The 23,232-nt window shown below is 44.7% G+C and overlaps 1 protein-coding gene across 3 annotated transcripts in view; it reads left to right on the top strand.

The window, feature by feature from the left end:
* The first annotated feature begins 5,395 nt into the window (after positions 1-5,395).
* The window catches only part of ift56 (intraflagellar transport 56), a 66,074-nt gene continuing 48,237 nt past the window's right edge, over positions 5,396-23,232 (top strand). For 2 of the 3 annotated variants that reach the window (XR_013500402.1, XM_078237569.1), the window contains exons 1-6: positions 5,396-5,490; positions 9,146-9,283; positions 15,639-15,731; positions 17,779-17,893; positions 18,421-18,470; positions 20,172-20,317. Coding sequence is in view for 2 of the 3 variants with exons in the window: in XM_078237569.1 (XP_078093695.1) it covers positions 5,488-5,490; positions 9,146-9,283; positions 15,639-15,731; positions 17,779-17,893; positions 18,421-18,470; positions 20,172-20,317 (545 nt within the window). In the remaining variant the exon portion in view is untranslated. Of the gene's footprint in view, positions 5,491-7,282; positions 7,295-9,145; positions 9,284-15,638; positions 15,732-17,778; positions 17,894-18,420; positions 18,471-20,171; positions 20,318-23,232 lie in introns of those variants that run through there. The other variant, XM_078237570.1, reaches the window with a different exon arrangement.

The following is a 23,232-nucleotide window of genomic DNA, read 5'->3' as shown; positions in this document are numbered from 1 at the left end:
GTGGGGTAGATACATGGGGTTACAGGTATAGGGCCTGGGTGGGATATTCTATCGGAGAGTCGGTGCAGGCGTGATGGGCCAAATGGCCTCCTTCTGCACTGTAGGGATTCTATGATTCAATGGGATGCTAATTGACAGGGATATAAGGGTCAAGGGTATGGTTTTCCTGGAGTTGAATGTGCTGCATAGAAAAACACCATATACACCACATGTAATAACATTGCATATCGACCTGTTGCTGAAATCATGAGCAAAAATGTATTCCCACTCATATCTATCCAGAGCCACCGAAGTCCACCGGGCATCTTTGTAACAAAAACAAAATACTGCAGATGGTGGAAAACAGAAACAAAAACAGAAAATGCTAGATAAACTCAGCAGGTCTGGCAGCATCTGTGGAGAGAGAAACAGAGTTAATGTTTCACGTCTATAACGTTAGAGCTCTGAAGAAGAGTCATACGGACTCGAAACATTAAATACGCTTCTCTCTCCACAGATGCTGCCAGACCTGCTGAGTTTCACCAGCATCTTCTGTTTCAACTCCACGGAACATCTCTTTCCTGGTTGCGTTGACATGTGGAGATTACATTATTCCATTGATTTTCCAAACTGTCATTAGCAGGGCCCCAGATAACAAGTGGAACAAATCGATTTATTGACCAACTGCTGGGAAATATCTAAAAAAAAGTAAGATTGTACCCTGTCACTCAGCGCCGATCACATTTTCACACCTGTTGTTTCTTAGGCTTCACTCTGATTAAAGAAAGGAAAAAAAAAATTTTGTATTTATATTGTACATTTCATGACCGCCAAATGTTTGATCGCAATCCACAGCAATTATGGATGGGCAATAAATGTTGGCCAAGCCTGTGATGCTCAATTCATTGTAACATCAAAAATAGAACAGCCAATTTGCACACATAACATAGAACCCCGACGCTGCAGAAGGAGGCCATTCAGCCCATCAAGCACCAACAACAGTCCCACCCTATCCCCACATATTCACCCTGCTAATCCCCCTGGCACTAAGGGGCAATTTAGCTTGGCCAATCAATCTGACCTGCACATCTTTGGACTGTAGGAGCAGTCACCCACACAGTCACCCGAGGCCGGAATTGAACCTGAGTCCCTGGCGCTGTGAGGCAGCAGTGCTAACCACTGTGCTGCACAGCAAGTGCCCACAAGGTGATAATGATCAGATAATCTTTTTATGCTATGTTGATTGAGGTAAGTGTTGACCAGGGCACAAAGGGTAACAGCTCTGAAGAAGAGTCATATGGACTACTTTGACTTTGTTTCTCTCGCCACAGATGCTACAGGCTTCCTGAGTTTTTCCAGCATTTTCTGGTTTTTATTTCAGATTTCCCCCATCCATGGTATTTTGCTTTAATACAAGGAATAGCTCCTGTGCTCTTCTTCAAAATGCCACCGTGAGATCTTTAGTTCACCTGAAAAGGTAGACAGTAGGCCCCGCTTTAACATTGCATTCCAAAAACAGCACCTCCAACAGTGCAGCACTCCATTGATATTCTGCAGGCATTGGTCTCATAACAACTGGATATTTTGAGTTTGCCTTGTGCCTACAGACTCGCTTCAATCACATTGAACATAGAAACTAGAAGCAGGAGGAGGCCATTCAGCCCTTCGAGCCTGCTCTCCAAATCATTCAATATGATCACAGCTGATCATCGAATTCAACATCCTGATTCCCCCCCCCCATCTCCCCCCACCCCCGCCCCCACCCCCATCCTTTGATCCCTTTAGCCCCAACAGCTAAATCTAATTTCTTCTTGAAATCACACAACGTTTTGGCCTTAACTACTTTCTGTGGTGGCGAATTCCACACATTCACTACTCTCTGGGTGAAGAAATTTCTCCTCACCTCAGTTCTAAAAGGTTTACTCCTTTTCTCCAGGGAGGAGATCACATGGTCTGGAATGGGGGGGTGGGGGTGAGTTAATAGGTTGTAATGAACAAAGCATCGTAGCTGTGGGGGACAGCTCGGTGGATAGGATATTGGTATGTAGATAGGCTGGAAAATTGGGCGGGGATCCTGGATTCAGGATTCAATCCTGGACCGGGGAGCGGCGCGGGCTTGGAGGGCCGAAGGGCCTGTTCCTGTGCTGTATTGTTCTTTGTTCTTTGTCCTTATCCTCAAACTATGACCCCTAGTTCTGGACTCCCCCACCATCGGGGACATTCTTTCTGAATCTACCCTGTCTAACACTGTTAGAATTTTATAAGTTTCTATGAGATCCCCTCTCACTCTTCTAAACTCCGGTGAATATAATCCTAACCGACTTTGTCTTTCCTCATGACAGACCTGCCATCCCAGGAATCAGCTTGGTATAGAAAGGACGTCCTTCCTCAGATAAGGACATTAATTCCTTCACTCATTTCTTCATGTTGACTCTCTCACTATTCTACTTGTTGCAGGCTGAAAGGACAGGGAAAGGCTTGGCTCAGTGGGTTGCACTCCTGCTTGTGAACCAGAGGTTGAGGGTTCAAATCTTACTCCAGATGCTTAAAAGATTAACATTGTCTTATGTTTCCAATGCAGTACTGAGAGAGCACTACACTGTCACTGGTGACGCCTATTATCCAGGGCTCTCCCAGATGGATGTAAAAGTTCCCATAGCAATGGGTTGGAACTTACAGCCCCTTGCCTGCATGTTTTTGGTGAGTTGGACACGCAAAATATGTCAGATGGCTAGCATACTTCCACCTGCAAAACATCAAGCACAGCTACCTCCAGCTCAGTCCATGTGCTGCTGTGACCTTCACCCATGTCCTTTTAGGACGGCACAGTGGTTAGCACTGCTGCCTCACAGCGCCAGGAACCTAGATTCAATTCCTAGCTTGGGTGGCTGTTTGTGCGGAGTCTGCACGTTCTCTCCGTGTCTGCATGGGTTTCCTCCGGGTGCTCCAATTTCCTCCTACAGTCCGAAAGATGTGCTGGTTAGTGCATTGGGCCATGCTAAATTCTACCTCAGTGTACCTGAACAGTGTGGTGACTAGGGGATTTTCACAGTAACTTCACTGCAGTGTTAATGTAAGTCTACTTCATAGAAATCATAGAAACCCTACAGTGCAGAAGGAGGCCATTCGGCCCATCGAGTCTGCACCGACCACAATCCCACCCAGGCCCTACCCCCACATATTTTACCCGCTAATCCCTCTAACCTACGCATCCCAGGACTCTAAGGGGCAATTTTTTTTAACCTGGCCAATCAACCTAACCCGCACTAATAAATAAACTTTAAACTTTTCACCTCCAGACTCAATTACTCTTAATGTTATCCTGATACATCACCCAGCATTAACAAACTTGCACAGAAAGAAAATAGTATAACACAAGCGTGCTGCTCCATCCACAGGCCACCTTCAATCCTGCATCAAAGAGACATGCATGAACAATGTGATCCAGTGTGTGCTTTGGCATTATATCATTGTAATTTGCAAATAGAATTCAAAAGATAAAAGAAAAAGTTTGCAGCTGAAGCTTGGCTCTATTTGAAGTAAACCAAATACAAATTACTGGGCATGCCTATCCAAAGAATGCAGCACAGTTTACACTTTAGACCACAGAAAATCAATGGGATTTTCTTATCAGGTCCTTATACTGACTTTTGGGCATAAGATATCATGTATAGGAGTGTATGTAAACATGTACCAATACATATAAGCACGCCAATACATAGAATCATGGAATCCCTACAGTGCAGAAGGAGGCCATTCAGCCCATCGAGTCTGCACCGACTCTCCAACACATCATCTTACTCAGGCCCACGCCCCATCCTATCCACGAAAAACCAGACATTTACCACACTAATTCCCCTAACCTACACATCTTGGGACTCTAAGGGGCAATTTAGCACGGCCAACCTCCACGTCTTTGGACTGTGGGAGGAAACCGGAGCACCTGGAGGAATGCCATGCAGACATGCCAGGGACCCGGGTTCAATTCCCACCTCGGGTTACTGTCTGCGTGGTTTGCATGTTCTCCCCGTGTCTGCGTTTCCTTTGGGTGCTCCAGTTTCCTCCCACAGTCCAAAGATGTGTGGGTTAGGTGGATTGGCCATGCTAAATTCCCCTTTAGTGTCAGGGGAGTAGCAGGGTAAATATGTGGGGGTACTACAACCAGAGGGCACAACTTCAGGCTAAAGAGATGATCCTTTAAAACAGAGATGAGGAGGAATTTCTTCAGCTAGAGAATTATGAATCTGTGGAACTTTTTACTGCAGAAGGCTTGGAGGCCAGATCATTGAGTGTCTTTAAGACGTAAATAGATAGATTCTTGATTAATAAGGGGATCAGGGGTTATGGGGAAAAGGCAGGAGAATGGGGATGAGAAAAATATCTGCCATGATTGAATGGCTGAGCAGACTCGATGGGCCGAGTGGCCTAATTCTGCTCCTATGTCTTATGGTCTTACAGGGAAAGGGCCTGGGTGGGATTATTGTCGGTGCAGGCTCGATGGGCTGAATGGACTCCTGCACTGCAGGGAATCTATGATTCTATGTCCGTTCATCCGTTGCCGTAGTGTCTGCATGGTCTCACCGATGCAACAAGAGGCGCCACAGGAAGTCCCAAGGCGTGGTACATCTGTGAGACCATGCAGACACAGTGTTCATTGCAGAGATAATGTCAGCCTACTTGTGACACTATAAACTTAAAACTTTCCAGGCCAATCCTGGAGGGTTGGCAACCCTATCTAGAAGACTCTTCTTAATACCTACCTCTTTAGCCAACTTTGTGGTCTATCTGCTAATGTGGCTGGGGTCACCCTGTGTTTTATAATGTTCCAGTGTGGCGCCTTGGGGAGGCTTGATCATGTTAAAGGCCCCACATCAAAGTGAGTTGTTGTTGCTGTTCAGCTGCACAGGCACCTGGGGCAGGGCTTCGTTGCTCTGGAGGCCGGTGGAGGCGGGGTTCCGTTGCTATGCCAGCAGTCATGGGGCGGGACTCCGTTGCTTTGAAAGCCGTTGGGGGCGGAGCTTCATTGCTATGATGGCCCTTGGAGCGGGACCAGGTTGCTATGACTACTTGTGGGGCTTCGTCGCACTGAACGGCTTAGGGGCGGGGCTGCCATGACAACTGATGGGGCGGGGCTTCGTAACCGTTGACAACTGTTGGGGCGGGACTCGTAACCGTGGCAACTGTTGGGGCGGGGCTTCGTAACCTTTGACAACAGTTGGGGCGGGGCTTCGTAACCGTGGCAACTGTTGGGGCGGGGCTTCGTTGTCATGTCCGCTGGGGGCGGAAGCGTGGTTTCGTTGACATGTCCGCTGGGGGAGAGGGCGGGGTTTCGTTGCCATGACCGCTGGGGGAGAGGGCGGGGTTTCATTGCCATGACCGCTGGGGGAGAGGGCGGGGTTTCATTGCCATGACCGCTGGGGGCGAGAGGGCGGGGTTTGGTTGCTATGACGGCGCGAGCTGGCGGTTGGATTTCTTGGAGCTGGAAGCTGAGGGGGGAGATCCGCCAAAATGGTGGGTTTGAGACCGAGCTGGAGCCCGGGGGAGCCCTGTGCAGACCGAGCCGCCGCCTCAGTCTGTCTCCCGGGCCCAGAGCAGCTCGTTTCGATCAATTTTTCATCGGACCGAGCTGCAAAACTCTGAGCAGCCGGAGGCGCGTCTGAGGGCGGGAGGCCCAGGGTGGGTGAGGGGAGGCCCGGGGTGGGTGAGGGGAAGCCCGGGGTGGGTGAGGGGAAGCCCGGGGTGGGTGAGGGGAAGCCCGGGGTGGGTGAGGAGAAGCCCGGGGTGGGTGAGGAGAAGCCCGGGGTGGGTGAGGAGAACCCCAGAGAGGGGAAGCCCGGGGTGGACGTCAATAAGGTGACTGAGTGGAAATGGGTGAGGATGGGCAGGGCAACTTGGGGCAGAGAGGGACTGAGTGGGAATGAGGGAGAGTGGGCAAGTAGATCTGGGGCAGTGCCAGTGAGGGAGGCCGGGGAAGGCTGATTTGGACAAGCTGAGTGAGTGGGCAAATGTATGGCAGATGAAGTACAATGCGGATAAATGTGAGGTTATGCACTTTGGTAGCAAAGACAGGAATGCAGATTATCAGAACGGCTATAAATTAAGAAAGGAAAATGTGCAACAAGACCTAGGTGTCCTCGCACACCAGTCGCTGAAGGTAAGCATGTAGATGTGGCAGGCAGTGAAAAGAAGGCAAATGGTGTGTTGGACTTCATAGAGGATTCAAGTACAGGAGTGGGAATTATTGCTGCATTGGTGAGGCAACATCTGGAACATTGTGCAGTTTTGGTCTCCTTATCTGAGAAAGGATGTTCTTATTATAGATAGAGTACAGCAAAGGCTTACCAAACTGATTCCTAAGATGACGGGACTGACTTATGAGGTGAGATTGAGTCAGTTAGGATTATATTCACTGGAGTTCAGAAGAATGAAGAGGGACTCTCATATTAACCTATAGAATTCTAACAGGGCAAGAAAGTGTAGGTGCAGGAAGGATGTTCCCGATGGTAGGGGTGTGCAGATCTAGTGGTTATAGTCTAAGGATGCGGGGTAAAACACTTAGTACTAAGATTAGGAGAAATATCTTCATCCAGAGATTGGTAAACCTGTGGAATTCACTACCACGGAAAGCAGTTGAGGCCAAAACATTGTATGTTTTCAAGGAGTTAGATAAAGCTCTTGGGGCGAAGGATATGGGGGGAAGATGGGATCAGGCAATTGAGTTGGATGATCAGCCATGATCCTAATGAATGGTGGAGCAGGCTCAAAGGGCCGAATGGCCTACTCCAATTTTCTCTGTTTCTATGTGTAGGTGACCTGGAGACAATGGGAGGAGGTGGTCTGGGGGGAGGGGGATGAACTGCATGACTAATGGCAGTGAGGGAGGCTTAGAAAATCTCTATTGAAGGGAGAGGGGTCTACGGAATCTGAGGAATGTAAGTTTATTTATTAGTGTCACAAGTAGGCTTACATTAACACTGCAATGAAGTTACTGTGAAAATCCCCTAGTCGCCACAGTCCGGTGCCTGTTCGGGTACACTGAGGGAGAATTTAGCATGGCCAATGCACCTAACCAGCATGCCTTTCGGACTGTGGGAGGAAACCGGAGTACCCAGAGGAAACCCATGCAGACATGGGGAGAACGTGCAAACTCCACACAGTGGCCCAAGCCGGGAATCGAACTCGGGTCCGTGGCGCTGTGAGGCAGCAGTGCGAGAGTGGGAATGGAATTTGCAGGGAACTTGAAAACTGCTTTCAAGTCATACTACCAGGCTGTTCCCCTGGCAGTGGGGAAATGATAAAAATGACCCTGGATGAGGTACTGTCCTTGGGCAAACAATGTCCCCAGAAAAGTCCCTGGTTCATGGAAATCTTTCCTGAATACCCAAACGTTTAAATTCTCTTTTTGGAATATGCCTAATGTATAAGTGAGGTATAGACCAGAGTATGTAATACACATTGCCTTGCTTAAGGCTGCCTGGAAACATAGAAATCATAATAACTGCTTAAGGTTGCCTGGAAACATAGAAATCATAATAATCATAATATTTGAAATATTTATTTCTATTAACTCTAGTTTAGATTGTGCAGAATTATTGCAGTTACCAAAGGTACTGTGCAGAGTAGAACATAAACAAGATTTGCGAATTGTTGTAAAGTGCAAGTGGCATTGTTAAAAAGGTGTAATTGCTACTTTAACAACCAGCTTTAAGAGGGTTTTTCCATATTTAAGATTAACTAGAAAGGAAATAAATGTATTGTGTTCAGAATTTTAGTGAGCATTTTGCATTTCAAGTGGTGGCAAGGTATCTATAAAAGATCAGGGAGGTAACTAAACATCAAGCTGCTCTGACAGCACCGACCCGTGCTAGTTGTGTTCCAGATTTTTTTCCACAGATGTTGACCCAACAGAGGTTTGGTGATTGAGACACTGGAGTTGAAAAACATTGGGTGGGATCCTCCCAAAAATAATTCTAAGTGTCGAATTCGCATAAAAACTGGAGTAAATCCCGCTGGTTTTCAAAATGAATCTCCCACACTCTGTGCACTGCAGAGTGCACGAGTGTGAATATTGTGAAAAATCCGGGGGGGGAGGGCGGCGCTATTCCCGCTGGAGAGGCCGGCAGCATTGCGACGATCTCGGCGCTGACAGATCGGTACATGCGCAGTGGCCCCACACTGCTGGCCTCGAACCCCACCCCCCAGTCCATCCCCACCGGCAGCCACGACCTCACTAAAGCAGTTATTTTATTATTTATAAGCAGTGTCTGAATCTGGAGTAATTATATGTACATTTGTTTTATGTTTGTATTGTGTATGCGTGCATCTGTTAAAAGTTAGGTTGCTAAAAATGTTTGCCTTGCTACGCCGTGCAGCATAATTTTCTGCCCTGGCTATTTGGCGTACTCCCACTCCGTGTCTATAGATTTGGTTTGAAAAATATGATCACTCTAACAAGATGCCCAGAAACACTCTACCAGGAATTGAATGGATTCCGGATAAGGTTTCTCATAGAGTCATAGAATAGTTACAGCACAGAAGGAGGCCATTCAGCTCATAGTGTCTGTGTCGACTCTGTGCAAGCACTACTCACCTAGTCCCACTCCCACACCTTATTCTTCCTCATCAGATAATGATCGAATTCTCAACCTTTTTGTGTATCAAAATGATAAAAGAACAAAGATCCCAGACTTTCCTTCATCTTTAAGCAATCATTTTTGTTGGAGAATGAAAATTATCTGGGATGGTGAGGTTCCACTGCTGCTTTTACCCTTACTGGAGAATACAGATGTGTGGGTGAGGGCAGGACTTGGCTTCATTGTGATAATCTCTACAATTGGGTGGCCCACAGGAATTCATAGCTGTAAAGGCTGCAATAAAGAATTGTCACATGGAACCAAGTTAGCCTGGTGCTTGAGCACCTGTAGAAATGGAGTCCTATGAAACAATATTTCAGCAAGGAGAGTGGGGTAGTAAAGAGGAGGAACAAAAGCAAATTTTAAAAAGCAGCCTTTACTGTGGAGGAGTTGCTTGTACTATCTGCCTTTCACGTGTCTCGGTGGTTGGGATTCCAGTTATACATTTGGTCAAAGATGACTACGAGGTTTGTGCATGCATTCAATGTAAATACCCTGTACATTGAGTGTCAGTGTTTTCCCTTTCTCTCCAGATGCTATCACGTGCAAAACCTGCTGTCAGTGGGGAGACACTGCAGATGGATAAAAAGAAGAAAAAGGGGAAAAAGATTCCAAAACTGGAGGAATACCTTACCAGCAGAGACTACTCGGGGGCTCTGACATTGCTGGAGGTAAAACCAAATGTTGAGGTCAGCCGATTTGGACATCCAGTACCATGATCCCTTTGAGTTCAAAAGTAAATTATGGTTCATGGTCAGGGCAAGGGGAGAAACAATGTGATTCACTGACTACTTAATGCTGTCTCAGCCTTGACTTAGTTGGTAGTATTCTCTCCTGCAAGTCAGGCGGTGATGGGCTCAAGGCCCACACCAATGACTTGAATATACACAATGAAGGCTAAAACTTCAGTGCAGTGCCGAGAGTGATCGCTGGTAACTTTTGGATGAGAAGTTAAGTCGAGGCACTATCTGCTTTCTTGGCTGGACATAAAAGATTCCTTTAACCTGGTGTTGTGAGACTTCTTACTGCATAAAAGATTCCACAGCACTAGCAAGAACAGCAAAGTTCACCTGATCTTGAGTCAGTAATTACCCCTGAACCAACATCCCAAAACAGATGGTCATTTACCTCAGGCTGTTTGCAGGTCCTGGATTGGCTGTAATTTTCCTACAATGACCACATTTCACAAAGTACTTAATCAGTTTAAAAGGTGCTATATAGATGCAAGTTCATCCTGAAAATGCTCTTGTGAATCAGAGACATTCCTGCAATCAGGTTTTTAAAATATATCTGTAACTGTAATAGCCACACTCAAAAGCATCTGAACTCCTAAAACTGTACAACCTTGTAGAAACACGTTTACCTGTGAAAGAAACTGAATCAAAATTATTCACAGGTTTCCATTAGTTTTACCATGTGTTTGAAGCTCTCCTTTCTCCAAATATCTTTTTTTTTTTGTCTCAAGGTTTGTATGTTTGATTGTGCCATGGCAGGTTTTCCCATTTTAAAGGGGCTATATGTATTCAATGTTTTGTTGTAACATAACCATATTTTGTTCAGAGTTATTATTTCCCTCTGATCACACATCTGCACGGGAATTATAAGTCTTCAGGAACGCTTTGCTAGAAATATCTTGGAGGAAACCTTACTTTTGTATTTGAAATGCTGTTAATCCATATTGACCAGGTGAAACTTCCCACCTCTCTAACCGATACTGCACGGTGGCGCAGTGGATAGCACTGCTACCTCACAGCGCCAGGGACCTGGATTCAATTCCCGGCTTGAGTCACTGCAGTTTGCACATTCTTCCCGTGTCTGCATGGGTTTCCTCTGGGTGCGCTGGTTTCCTCCCACAGTCCAAAGATGTGCGGGTTAGGTGGATTGGCCATGCTAAATTGCCCCTTAGTGTCAGGGGGATTAGCCAGGGTAAATGTATGGGGTTATGGGGATAGGGCGTGGATGAGATTATGGTCGGTGCAGACTCGATGGGCCGAATGGCCTACTTTGCACTGTAGGATTCTATGATTCTGTGATAAATCAGGCTTTGAATCACGCACATTGTGAATAGATCCACATTGTTGCAGTGTTTCGCTGGGTTGGAGATCACAGATATGCTTTTGATTTTTAAAAATGTGCTTAATACCTATATGCCACCATATCTGAAGTTAATGTTCAGAGGAAGTAATTGTGTGCTTCATACAGAAAAAAGTTTCTGTTTATAACCATTCAACAGATTTATCATGCAAAACCAGTTTTGGGATAAGGGGAGGAGCAGTGCATTGGTGTCTTATCCAACTCAGAACACAAAGCAATATACTGCAGCTTCTAGAAATCTGGAAGAAATACAGAAAAAACTGGAAACACTCAACAGGTCAAAATACTGCCTGACATGCTGGGCTTTTCCAACATTTTCTTCTGCCCAAGAACCATTGCACGCAGTTTCTAATGGAGGAAATGCCACAGCTAATAACATAGACTAGGTTTGTATTTGCTTGAGTATCGAAGATTAACGGGTGACCTCACTGTTGTGTTTCAGATGATTAGAGGAGTTACACTGGTAGATGGGGAGAAACTGTTTCCTCTGGTAGGGGTGGGGTTGTGAGTGGGAAGTCCTGAGCAAGAGGGAAAAACATTTAAAAGAATTAGGCCCTCTCGGGGTGATGTCAAGAAGCATTCTTCACACAAAAGGTGGTGGAAATCTGAAATACTCTCTCCCAAAAAAGCGGTCGAGTCTGAGGATGTTGTAAAGTTTGAAAATGATATTGATAGGTTTTTTAAATATACTTTTACTGAAGATTTTTCAATTTTTATTACAAATAACAACAAATCTCAAAGATTGGTACAGAACAGCAAGATAATTTTCAAGAAAGTACATATAGGAAGAGACAGAAAAATAAAATACCCTTACAATTGGTTTGAATTGTTCATTGTATGCAGCGCCTCCCATCATGCAAGTAATGAAAGGGTATAGCGAAGGATGGGGGATTATCAGGATAACCGAATGCAGCCACAATTGGCTCATTGACGCCAACCGAGCTCACAGGGTAACATCAACAAAGCTACAGCAAAGCATATCTTTAAAGTAGCTGTTGCCATTGCTACTCAACCATAAAATATACAAGATATTAGCACAGGTAAAATGGCAGTTAAACCGCCAAGGATTTTCATGCCACAATTGGGCATGCACCAAAGAATGCTTACCCAATCACCTTGGAGACACCAACAACACAATACAATGTCTTTTCCCAGCAAATATATATAGTCTGTCTGTACAATAATAGGAGCTAATCAGAGATTCTATAACCCCAAAATAACTGAAATACAAAAAAATACATGAGCCTATAAAGTTACATGGGGAGTTTCCTTACCCACTGAGGATTCGTAGGGCCCTACCCACTACCTCCATATGAAACAACTGGCCCATCTCCCTGCAATGGCTCAACTCATTTCATTGTAATAAAGGTGAAAAAGTCCACCGCTATATGTGCCAAGATTGTAAAATTAGAAGACGGATAAAAAATTGCACAGCTCTAGTACCATGCAACCTATACACACACGCCTCAGAAACGAGGAATTCCTCTGAAATTGTGGGATGCATTACACTAAGGATAAACGGATGTTCCTGGATTCACCGGGATAACAGGATAACAAGCGAAAATCTGCTGCTATGCTCACTTAGAGGATTGCCTCTATCAATGTAATAAATCACGTAATGATGAATTGCAGGTTAATATAACCATCCATGGAGCTTGAAAAGGGCAAAGCCATGATAGGATCGTCAAACAACATCCAGGATACAACCAGAGTTGTATCTGCACCTCCGCCATGTTGTTGTCCCAAAGCTCTGGTAAAGAGAAACTTAGCTCTGGTGAGTGGGAAAGATCTGTCGCATCTGACTGCCTCCAACCCTTCTCGACGAACACCAAGGACAAGGCAATGTAGGTCCAGTGGTGGAGTCTTTGACCGATCCCTGGCCTTGAAGACTGGATACAATGTGCTCCATCAAATTCAAAATGTCCAGCCTTCAAATTGAGATTGTGAAAGCATGGCAGCCAGTTCTCAGATTCAGCCGGGAATTCATCCTCAGTTCCTCTCAGAGGACCAGGTGTAAGGATACTCCTCCTCTGGTCCCATATCCCCGAAACAACCAGGATGTTCACATACCATGCAGCAAGATTTCCAAGGACCGAAGGTCCATTCCAACCAAGGAAACTGCCCTCCCGACTGACAGGATTCTCTTCTCTGCTTCATCTGTTCTCTTTAGGATATCTCGCAGTTCATCACTGTGAGCACCAATAGTCTGTGCTGGAGACTGTCATCCACAACTTCACTCACAATAGCAACCATCATCTCAATGCCCCAGCACTGCCGAAGCGTAGGCCCACTCACCAGCGAAATCGCCACTGCGAACTAGGCCCCACCCCAGCCGTCTCCCACTGTCTCAATCAAACAAGGATTTTCTTGGCTTAACCCCATCACCAGAATTTAACCAGGTTTTTCCCAAGGCTTTTTATGCATATATTAGGAGCAAAAGGGTAGCAAGACAGAGTATGCCCACTCAAGGACAATGGAGGGAAGTTATGCATGGAGCCACAGGAAGTGGGTGAGATCCTTAATGACTACTTTGTATTGTTATTCACCAAGGAAAAGGACATTATGGATGTTGAGGTCAGGGATAGGTGTGTGAATGCCCTAGAGGATGTCAGTCTATCGAAGTGTTGAGTATCCTAAATTACATTATGATAGTTAAGTCCCCAGGGCTGGATGGGATCTATCCCAGGTTACTGCGGGAGGCAAGGGAAGAAATAGCTGGGGCCTTAACAGATATCTTCACATCCTCTTTGATCACAAGAGATGTTCCAGAGGACTGGAGAATAGCCAATCTTGTTCCCTTGTTTAAGAAAGAAAGTAGGGATAATCCAGGAAATTATAGGCCAATGAGCCTGACGTCAATGGGGAAGCTTTTAGAGAAGATACTGAGGGACAGAATATATGCATATTTGGAAGAAAATAGACTAGTTAGTGACAGTCAGCATGGTTTTGTACGGGGAAGGTCATGTCTGACCAATTTGATTGAGTTTTTTGAAGAGGTGACAAAGATAATTGATGAGGGAAGGGATGATGATGATGTGGTTTATATGGACTTTCGTAAGGCATTTGACAAGGTCCCACATGGCAGACTGGTACAAAAACTAAAATCACATGGGATTCAGAGTGGACTGGCTAGATGGATACAGAACTGGCTTGGTTATAAGAGGTTAAAGTCCAACAGGTTTATTTGGTAGCAAATACCAAATTTGCTACCAAATAAACCTGTTGGACTTTAACCTGGTGTTGTGAGACTTCTTACTGTGCTTACCCCAGTCCAACGCCGGCATCTCCACATCTTGGTTATAAGAGACAGAGATAGGGGTCGTCTGATTAGTAAGTTTGCAGATGACACGAAGATTGGTGGAGTTGCTGATAATGCTGGGAATTGGTGGAGTTGTTGATAATGTCAGAGGGTACAACAGGATATAAATAGATTGGAGACTTGGGCACAGAAATGGCAGATGGAGTTTAATCCAGACAAATGTGAGGTGATGCATTTTAGAGAATCAAATTTAGGTGTGAATTATACTGTGAATGGCAGAACCCTTAGGGGGAACTTCTTCTCTCAGAGGGTAGTGAATCTCTGGAAGTGGTGGAGGCTTCCTCGTTGAATATGTTTAAATCACGGGTAGATAGTTTTCTGATCGATAAGGGAATTAGGGGATATGGGGAGCAGGCGGGTAAGTGGAACTGATTCGCTTCAGATCAGCCATGATCTTGTTGAATGGCGGGGCAGGCTCGAAGGGCCAGATGGCCTACTCCTGCTCCTATTTCTTATGTTCTTATGTTCTTAGGAACATTAACATACAGAGGGATCTGGGCGTGCAGGTCCACAGTTTCCTAAAAGTGGCAATACAGGTGGTCAAGGTGATTAGGAAGGCATATGGCATGCTTACCTTCATCAGCCGGGGCATTGAGTACAAGAGTTGGCAAATCATGTTGCAGCTATATAAAACCTTGGTTAGGCCGCATTTGGAGTATTGCGTGCAGTCCTGGTCGCCACACTACCAGAAGGACGTGGAAGCTTTGGAGAGAGTGCAAAGAATGTTCACCAGGATGTTGCCTGCTCTCGAGGGTGTTGGCTATGAGGAGAGGTTGAATAAACTAGGATTGTTTTCACTGGCGAGACTAAGGCTGAGGGGAGACCTGATCGAGGTCTACAAAATTATGAGGGGCATAGACAGGGTGGATAGTCAGAGGCTTTTTCCCAGGGTGGAAGTGTCAATTACAAGGAGGCACAGGCTCAAGGTGAGAGGGGGAAAGTTTAAGGGAGATATGTGGGGGAAGTTTTTCAAAGAGTGGTGGGTGCCTGGAATGCACTGCCAGAATAGGTGGTGGAAGCAGGCACATTAGCAACATTTAAGGCATCTGGATGGATACATGAATAGGGAGGGAATAGAGGAATACGGACTGAGTCAGGGCAGAAGGTTTTTTTTAGTTTAGTTAGGGCATCATGTTTGGCATAGGCTTGGAGGGCTGAATGGTCTGTTCCTGTGCTGTACTTTTCTTTGTTGTTCTTTGTTCCAGGAACATAGTACAGATTGTACACATCAGGATAAAAAACAAAGGAATAAAAAATGAGTAGTGCTAGAGCTCGCAAAATCGCAGCCGCTCCCAAGCTTGCATCACATGATCCCCAAGCCCCTCCCATTAATAGATTTCTTTTTAATCGTTGAGGGTATTAAGAGTTACGGAGCCAAGGCAGGTAGGTAGAGTTAAGATACAGATTGGCCATGATCTAATTGTTTGGTAGAAACCGTTGACGGGTCCCATTCCTTTATGGTTAAGTTGATGTGGATTGATTCTGCAAAATGCTATACTCTCCATCTCAAGTTGTACTGTGTTCTGGAATCTGCAAGTGATGAGAGCTGTAATGCTTGTCATTTCAGTAGGTAGGATGATTTCCTCTCAGTAACTATTCCTTTTCTATTCCAGTTCAAGCGGCATGTGGGTGAGAGTGAAGAAGACATTGACTTATGGATGGGGTACTGTGCATTCCACCTTGGAGATTATAGGAGGGCCATGGAGGTAAGGAAAGACTGGCAAAGAATATGATCTCTCGGATATCAAGAACACCTCACAGCCAGTTTACGAAGACTCCCTATCCAGCAGTGATCACTATCTCTGCATTCATCCCTAGATCCAGGATGTGAAGCTGTAGTATGTTTATTCTGTAGTATGTGTATTAGCTGACTGAAATAGTTTTTTCACACCCCTCCTTTCAATAGTGCTCGATTTACTAAGCTCCCCGACAAGCAAGAGTGCTGTAAAAATATTCCATCACTTTACATCTAAAACACGTTTTCTTTGAACTTCCTTCAAGGTTAACATTATCCAGTGTACACTATTAATCTTGTGCCAAATATCTATAGCCACATGCGCTTATGCAATTTGATGGCTTGCAAGCTGTAATTCTGAGCTTGGCACTGTCAGCACAGAGAGCTGTTAGCAGGAATTTTACAGGCTGGGCGAAACTTATTTTGTGTTAATTTAAATCACCTGCACTTTCCTTGTCAGCGTTGTCTGTCTGCGAAGTTGCATCTCCTCACTCGCAAGTGCTGCCCATGTTTAAAGCTGACTTGTTCAGAGGAGCAATTTACTCGAGGCTGCAAGGAGACTTGATTCTATTTCCCTCTGCTTTAAGTATTTGCCCTATTCATCCTTTAAAAGATGCAGCTGCATATCTCTTTCTCAACTACCCACTATGACAAAGCGTCAATCCTCTGTGTAAAGGAATTTCTTTGAACTTCTATCTGTGCTCTCTCAGTAAAAGTTTGAAATTGATGACCCCCATAACTGAACAGTGGAAATGGAATCATCGAATCCAGCACAAGGAGGCCATTCGTCTCATTGCGTCCACTGCTGGCTCTCTGTATGAGCAATTTGGCTGGTCCCACTTTCCCACTGAACATATGAACTAGGAGCAGGAGTAGACCGCTCGGCCCTTCGAGCCTGCTCCACCATTCAATAAGATCATTGCTGAACCGACTGTAACCTGCCGCTGATATTGTTTCACCCACTTCTTTACCAAGAATGTATCTCTGCCTTGAAAATGTTCAAGGACTCTGCTTCCACTGCCTTTTGAGGAAGAGAGTTCCAAAGATTCCCCACCCTCAGAGAGAAAATTCCTTCCCATCTCTGTGTTAAATGGGCAACCTCTTATTTTTTTAAATAGTGGCCCTTCGTTTTCTCACAAGAGGAGATCCCCTCTCCAGATCCACCCTGTCAGGAGCTTAAAGGCTTCAATCAAGTCACCTCTTACATTGCCCCAGAAATTATTCCTAAAATTTATCTGGTCATCGTTCGTCCAAAGTTTATGGCAGGTTCTCTTTTTTTTCAAGTGGGTGAAGTCTGCATATGATAAAACAAAACCGGGATTGTCCGGCCCTTGCCGCTGGTGGTGTCTTCTGGTCCTGCTACTGGAGAGGAGAGTGCAGGCATTTTCCAACGGGAATGGAAAATCGATATCCAGTCAACCTGAGCTATTCATGTGTCATTCCTGGTGGATGAACCAGGGAAACTAGATGAGACACAATGCGTCATTAATTGATTTGCAGAAACATGTTTTGTTTTGATTAAGTGGTTGGAGATTACCATCACAATGGTTAGCACTGCCGTCTTACAATGCTCGGGACCTGGGTTCGATTCCCAGCTCGTGTCCTGTCTATCTGGAGTCTGCACGGTCTGCCTGTATCTGCGTGGGTTTCCCTCCAGGTGCTCCAGTTTCCTCACATAGTCCAAAAGACGTGCTGGTTAGGTGCATTGGTTGTGCTAAATTCTCCTTCGGTGTACTTAAACAGGCACCGGAGTGTGGCGACTGGAGGATTTTCACAGTAACTTCTTTGCAGTGTTAATGTAAGCCTACTTGTGACACTAATAAATAAGCTTTAAAAATGTACTGCATGTGGGACCTAATTTGCATTGCATGTGAAACAAAGGCTGCTTTGAAAACCAAGGCTGTTGCAAGGCCCACATGATGCTGTGAATTGACCAGAGTTCATTCTTGCAGGACACAATGATTACTCTGTCCCAGCTACATGTGATTAATGCTCCTTCTCTATTTACTGTTTTTCAGGAATATGAACCCCTGACAAAGAATGAAGACTGTCACCCTGATGTTTGGGTAGATCTAGCATGTACTTTCTTTTTCCTGGGGATGTATAAGGAGGCTGAGGAAGCAGCAATGAAAGGTGACTCCTTAAGAATGGAGAAGTTTAAATGGACTTTTAATGAAGGGATTTTGACATTGTAGATGTCAAATGGTCAAAACTATTTCGAATGACAGATGGGTCAGCATCCGGAGAACGCAGATTTAAAATAATTGATAAACACCAGGAGGGAGATGAGGAAAATACTTTTTGTGCAGCAAGTTATTATGATTTGTAATGCACAGCCTAAAAGGATGACAGAACCACATTCAATAGTAACTTTCAAAAGGGATTTGGATCCCTATTTTGAAAGGAAGGCATTTGCAGGGCTACGAGCATGGGGCACAGGAGTGATGCTAAATTGAATAACTTTTTTTCAGTGAGCAGAATGGCTATTTGTTTTACCGTAACTGTATTTTTAAAAAATAGTCCATTGATTGTAAAGCATTTCTTTTCATTGGTCTCTGTTCCAATGTGCTGTGCACTTCATTGATTGAGAACTCAGAAGAGAGAGGAATATAAATCGTCAAAGATGACTAGAAATTTAAATCCACTCCTTCTATTTTCAGCTCCTAAAAGTCGATTGCAGAATCGCCTGTTGTTCCATTTGGCTCACAAGGTAAACTCCTCAAATTATTTAAAATGCAAAGGTTAATGCTACTGAAACCCTTATCCATGCCTTTGTTACATCTAGACCGGAATAATCCAATGCACTCCTGGCCACACTCCCTAAACTTGAGGTCATCCAAAACCTAAGTCCTAACTTGCACGAAGTCCCAAACATTGAATATTCCCGTGCTCACTGACATACACTGGGTCTCAGATAACCAACATCTCAATTTCAAAATTCCCATCCTTGGTTTCAAATCCTTCCATAGCCTTCACTCTCCCTATCTTTGTCATCTCCTCCAGCCTTTCAACCTCTGAGATATCTATGCACCTCCAATTTTGGGCTCTTGAGCATTCCCAATTTTGACCACTCCGTCATTGGTGGCGGTGCCTTCAGCTGCCTGGGTCTTCAGTCTGGAGTTTGTTCCTTCAAACTCTCCAACTCTCCTCTCTTTTCTCCTTTTAAGTTGATCCTTAAAACCTACCTCTTTGGAGGGAGGGAGAAAGGGAAGGACAAAAAGCAATAAAATGTGTGATAGAAAGGGGGCATAAGTACACAGAAGACAGAAAATGGACCGACTAGTATCTGTAAAACAGTAATGAATTACTATATAAGGTCTTGATCTTTGACCGTAGTATCTTATGTAGATATCTGTCAAATTTTGTTTGATAATGCTCCTGAGAGCTGCTTTGAGGATAGGGCGGCACGGTAGCACAGTGGTTAGCACTGCTGCCTCACAGTGCCAGCGACCCAGGTTCAATTCCCAGCTTGGGTCACTGTCTGTGTGGAGTCTGCACGTTCTCCCCATGTCTGCGTGGGTTTCCTCTGGGTGCTCGGGTTTCCTCCTACAGCCCAAAGATGTGCACGTTAGGTAGATTGACCATGCTAAATTGACCTTTCGTGTCAGGGGGACTAGCTAGGGTAAATAGATGGGGATATAGGGATAGGGTCTGGGTGGGATTGTGGTCAGTGCATACTTGATGGGCCGAATGGCCTCCTTCTGCACTGTCGAGATTCTATGATATTAAAGATGCTCTATAAATATTATTGTACCTTATATAGTAATTCATTACTGTTTTACAGATACTAGTTGGTCCATTTTCTGTCTTCTGTGTACTTATGCCCCCTTTCTATCACACATTTTATTGCTTTTTGTCCTTCCCTTTCTCTCTCCCTCCTCTCCTTCCCTCTCTCCCTCCCTATCCATTTTGTTCCACTTCCTATTTAGCCCTTCCACTTTTTTCAGTAAGTCTCTCCTTCCCTTGATTAGAATCATAGAATCCCTACAGTGCAGGAGCCATTCAGTCCATTCAGCCCATCGAGCCTGCACCGACAACAATCCCATCCAGGACCTATCCCCATAACCTCATGTGTCTACCCTGATAATTCTACATATTTGCCTTGATAATCCCCCTGACACTAAGGGTGTATTTAGCATGGCCAATCCACCTAACCTGCACATCTTTGGAGTGTGGGAGGAACTCGGAGCTCCCGGAGAAAACCCACGCTGACACGGGGAAAACATGCAAACTCCACGCAGACAGTCACCCGAGACCGGAATCAAACCCGGACCCCTGGCGCTGCGAGGCAGCAGTGCTAACTAAGCCACCGTGCTGCCCCAAATTACCTTTCTCTTCTGTGCGTCTCCCTTCTTTCTTTTCATGTGTTTATTTGAATATAGATATTTTGCTTCCTTGTATTTTGTGCTAGTTCACTGATGAGAAGAGGTTAATGAACTACCACCAGAATTTACAGGACATTACTGAGGATCAGCTCAGCCTGGCTTCAATCCACTACATGCGTTCCCATTACCAGGAGGCAATTGATATCTACAAGCGCATCCTACTTGACAACCGGTAATTCTTGCCTTTGTTCTTTATTTGGTTTCAGTGAACCCAAAGGGAAGGGAAAATAATGCCTAGTCACTGGTTACATGAGAAGGCACAGTGGTTAGCACTTGCCTCAAAGCACCAGGGACCAGGGTTCAATTCCAGCCTCAGGTGACTGTCTGTGTGGAGTTTGCATGTTCTCCCTGTGTCTGCGTGGGTTTCCTCCGGGTGCTCCAGTTTCCTCCCACGCTTCAAAGGTGTGCAGGTTAAGTTGATTGGCCATGAAAAATTGACCCTTGGTGTCAGGGGGACTGACAGGGTGAATGGATGGGGTTACAGGGATTGGGCTGAATGGCCTCCTTCTGCACTGTATGGATTGTATGAAACATCAGGTATGGTCAGAGGAGTGATAGGGTTACTAAATAAGATGACATCCTGTTAGCGAGTTGGTAACAGGTCATATATACTGGCCATGAAAGTCCAGGTAGGGCATGTGTGGCCCCATTGAGCAGTAACGGGTTATTAATATGTCCACAGGACCCATTGTAGAAGTGCTAAATGAGACAGGTTAATGCTGTATCCTAATCTCACCCATCTGGAACTATTTTATTTAGTCAAATAATTTCATTGTTTTCACTAAGGAAGGACACCTGACAATTTCTCGGTCCTAAATTTCAGGACTAAACTAACGAGTTGAATAGATGCCCTGAGTTTGTGGCTAAGCCGATGGGTCAATTTAACTAAAAATTCTCCCCTATTATTGATCTGTGGTAGCTACTGTTCATTGGTTTTGCTGCGATTGGTCCATGTGACGGAACAGCTCCTGGTTATTGGTCCAGGGTCATTGCTTATCAATAAAAGTGTCTCTGAAAAGTCAGTGAACATTCTGATTCTAATCTTTGGCCATGGGTTCCGAAACAGTTAATGAATCTGGTTGAAGATCAGGAATGATCACTAATTCAAGACCTATTCAGCCAGGTTTATTTTGAAGTTTTAAAAAAAAGTGAAAGGCCTTTTTGGAGCTTTCAGTTCCAGACCTCAAGATGCAGCATCTACTTTTCAGTTTGTATCATCTTCCTAAAAAAGTGACTCAGCTCAGCGACTCTTCCTCCTTCTACTTACTGTGCTCCTGTGTATCCCAACTTGTTGCCCTCTTTGTGTTTCACTGTGTTTATAATTGAAAAGTTTTTTTGCACATCTCTTGAGCTTTTTGAAGTTATTTTCTCTATTCTAAAATACCCATCCATAAGGGACTAAACCACTGGTTCACATGGGCAAGCCCACTGAAAAGAACCGCTGGTCCCCACAGGTAACCATCCATTGGGCGCTGAACTTGTAGTTCATATATTTTATACAAGGTATCTTTCAAAAATCTTTGAAGGATTTTTACTCCAGTCATGAATTCCCATAGATCAGTTTTTGATTTGATTTGATTTATTATTGTCACATGTATTAGTATACAGTGAAAAGTATTGTTTCTTGCGTGCTATACAGACAAAGCATGCCATTCATAGAGAAGGAAAGGAGAGAGTGCAGAATGTAGTGTTACAGTCATAGCTAGGGTGTAGAGAAAAGTCAACTTAATGCAAGGTAGTCCATTCAGAAGTCTGATGGCAGCAGGGAAGAAGCTGTTCTTGAGTCAGTTGGTATGTGACCTCAGACTTTTGTATCTTTTTCCCGACGGAAGAAGGTGGAAGAGAGAATGTCCGGGGTGCGTGGGGTCCTTAATTATGCTGGCTGCTTTGCTGAGGCAGCGGGAAGTGTAGACAGTCAATGGATGGGAGGCTGGTTTACGTGATGGATTGGGCTACGTTCATGATGGTGCACTGCGGTTATTTATCTCATTGGACAAAAAGCATTTATACTGGGGAACTGATCGTTAGATGGAGAGAAGGTAATTCTGCTGTTTGGGGAGTCCAGTACTCGGCAGAATATTCTAAAAATTAGAGCTAGACATTTCGGGAATGAAATTAGAAAACACTCCACACAAAGATTGGTAGAAATTTAGAACTCTTCCGTAAATGGCAGTTGATGTTGGATCACTTGTAAAATTATATCTGAGATTCATAACAAAAATCTATCAAAGATGTTAACGGATATGGAACAAATGTAGGCACACGGATTGAGGTCGCAGATCTAATGGAAATGTGGAGCAGGTGCAAGGAACTAAATGGCCTTCTCCATTTAGACATCGAAAGCAAGATGAAGAATGTATGAGACGCATAGAATGCTGGATATACAGAAAAAGAATCACAAATAGAGATGAAGAGAAATTGTGTAAAGTAAAGATAAAAGGTGGAACAAAGACTGGAACACTGATAGACTGATGGGAGGCAGACTGATGCAGAGAATGGAGGCTAAACCGAGACTGAGCTACAGAAAGACTGAGACTCTTGTCAGAGAATACAGCAGGATATAGATAGACTCAAATTGGGTGGAGAAATGGCAGATGGAATTTAATCTGGACAAGTACGAGGTGATGCATTTTGGTAGATCCAATTCAGATGGGAGCGATAAAATAAATAGCAGAACAATCAGGAGCATAGACACACAGAGAGATCTGGGAGTACAGGTCCACAGATCCTTAAAAGTGGCAGCACAGGTGGAAAAGGTGGTGAAGAAAGCATATGGCATGCTTGCCTTCATTGCACAAGGCATCAAGTATAAAATATGGCAAATTATGTTATAGTTGTATAAAACGTTGATTAAGCCACATTTGGAATAAGCCACAATTCTGGTCACCACACTACCAGAAGGATGTGGAGGCTTTGGAGAGAGTGCAGAAAAGATTTACCAGGATGTTGCCTGGTATGGAGGATATTAGCTATGAGGAGAAATTGAATAAACTGGGATTGTTCTCCCTGGAAAGACAGAGACTGAGGGGACGACCTGATAGAAATTTATAAAATTACGAAAGGTATAGATAGGATGAACAGTTGGAA

This window comes from Mustelus asterias, chromosome 21 (assembly GCF_964213995.1).
Source record: "Mustelus asterias chromosome 21, sMusAst1.hap1.1, whole genome shotgun sequence".
Taxonomy (NCBI): domain Eukaryota; kingdom Metazoa; phylum Chordata; class Chondrichthyes; order Carcharhiniformes; family Triakidae; genus Mustelus; species Mustelus asterias.
Note: the sequence above shows the minus strand (reverse complement) of the source record. Positions and strands in the feature narration are given on the sequence as shown.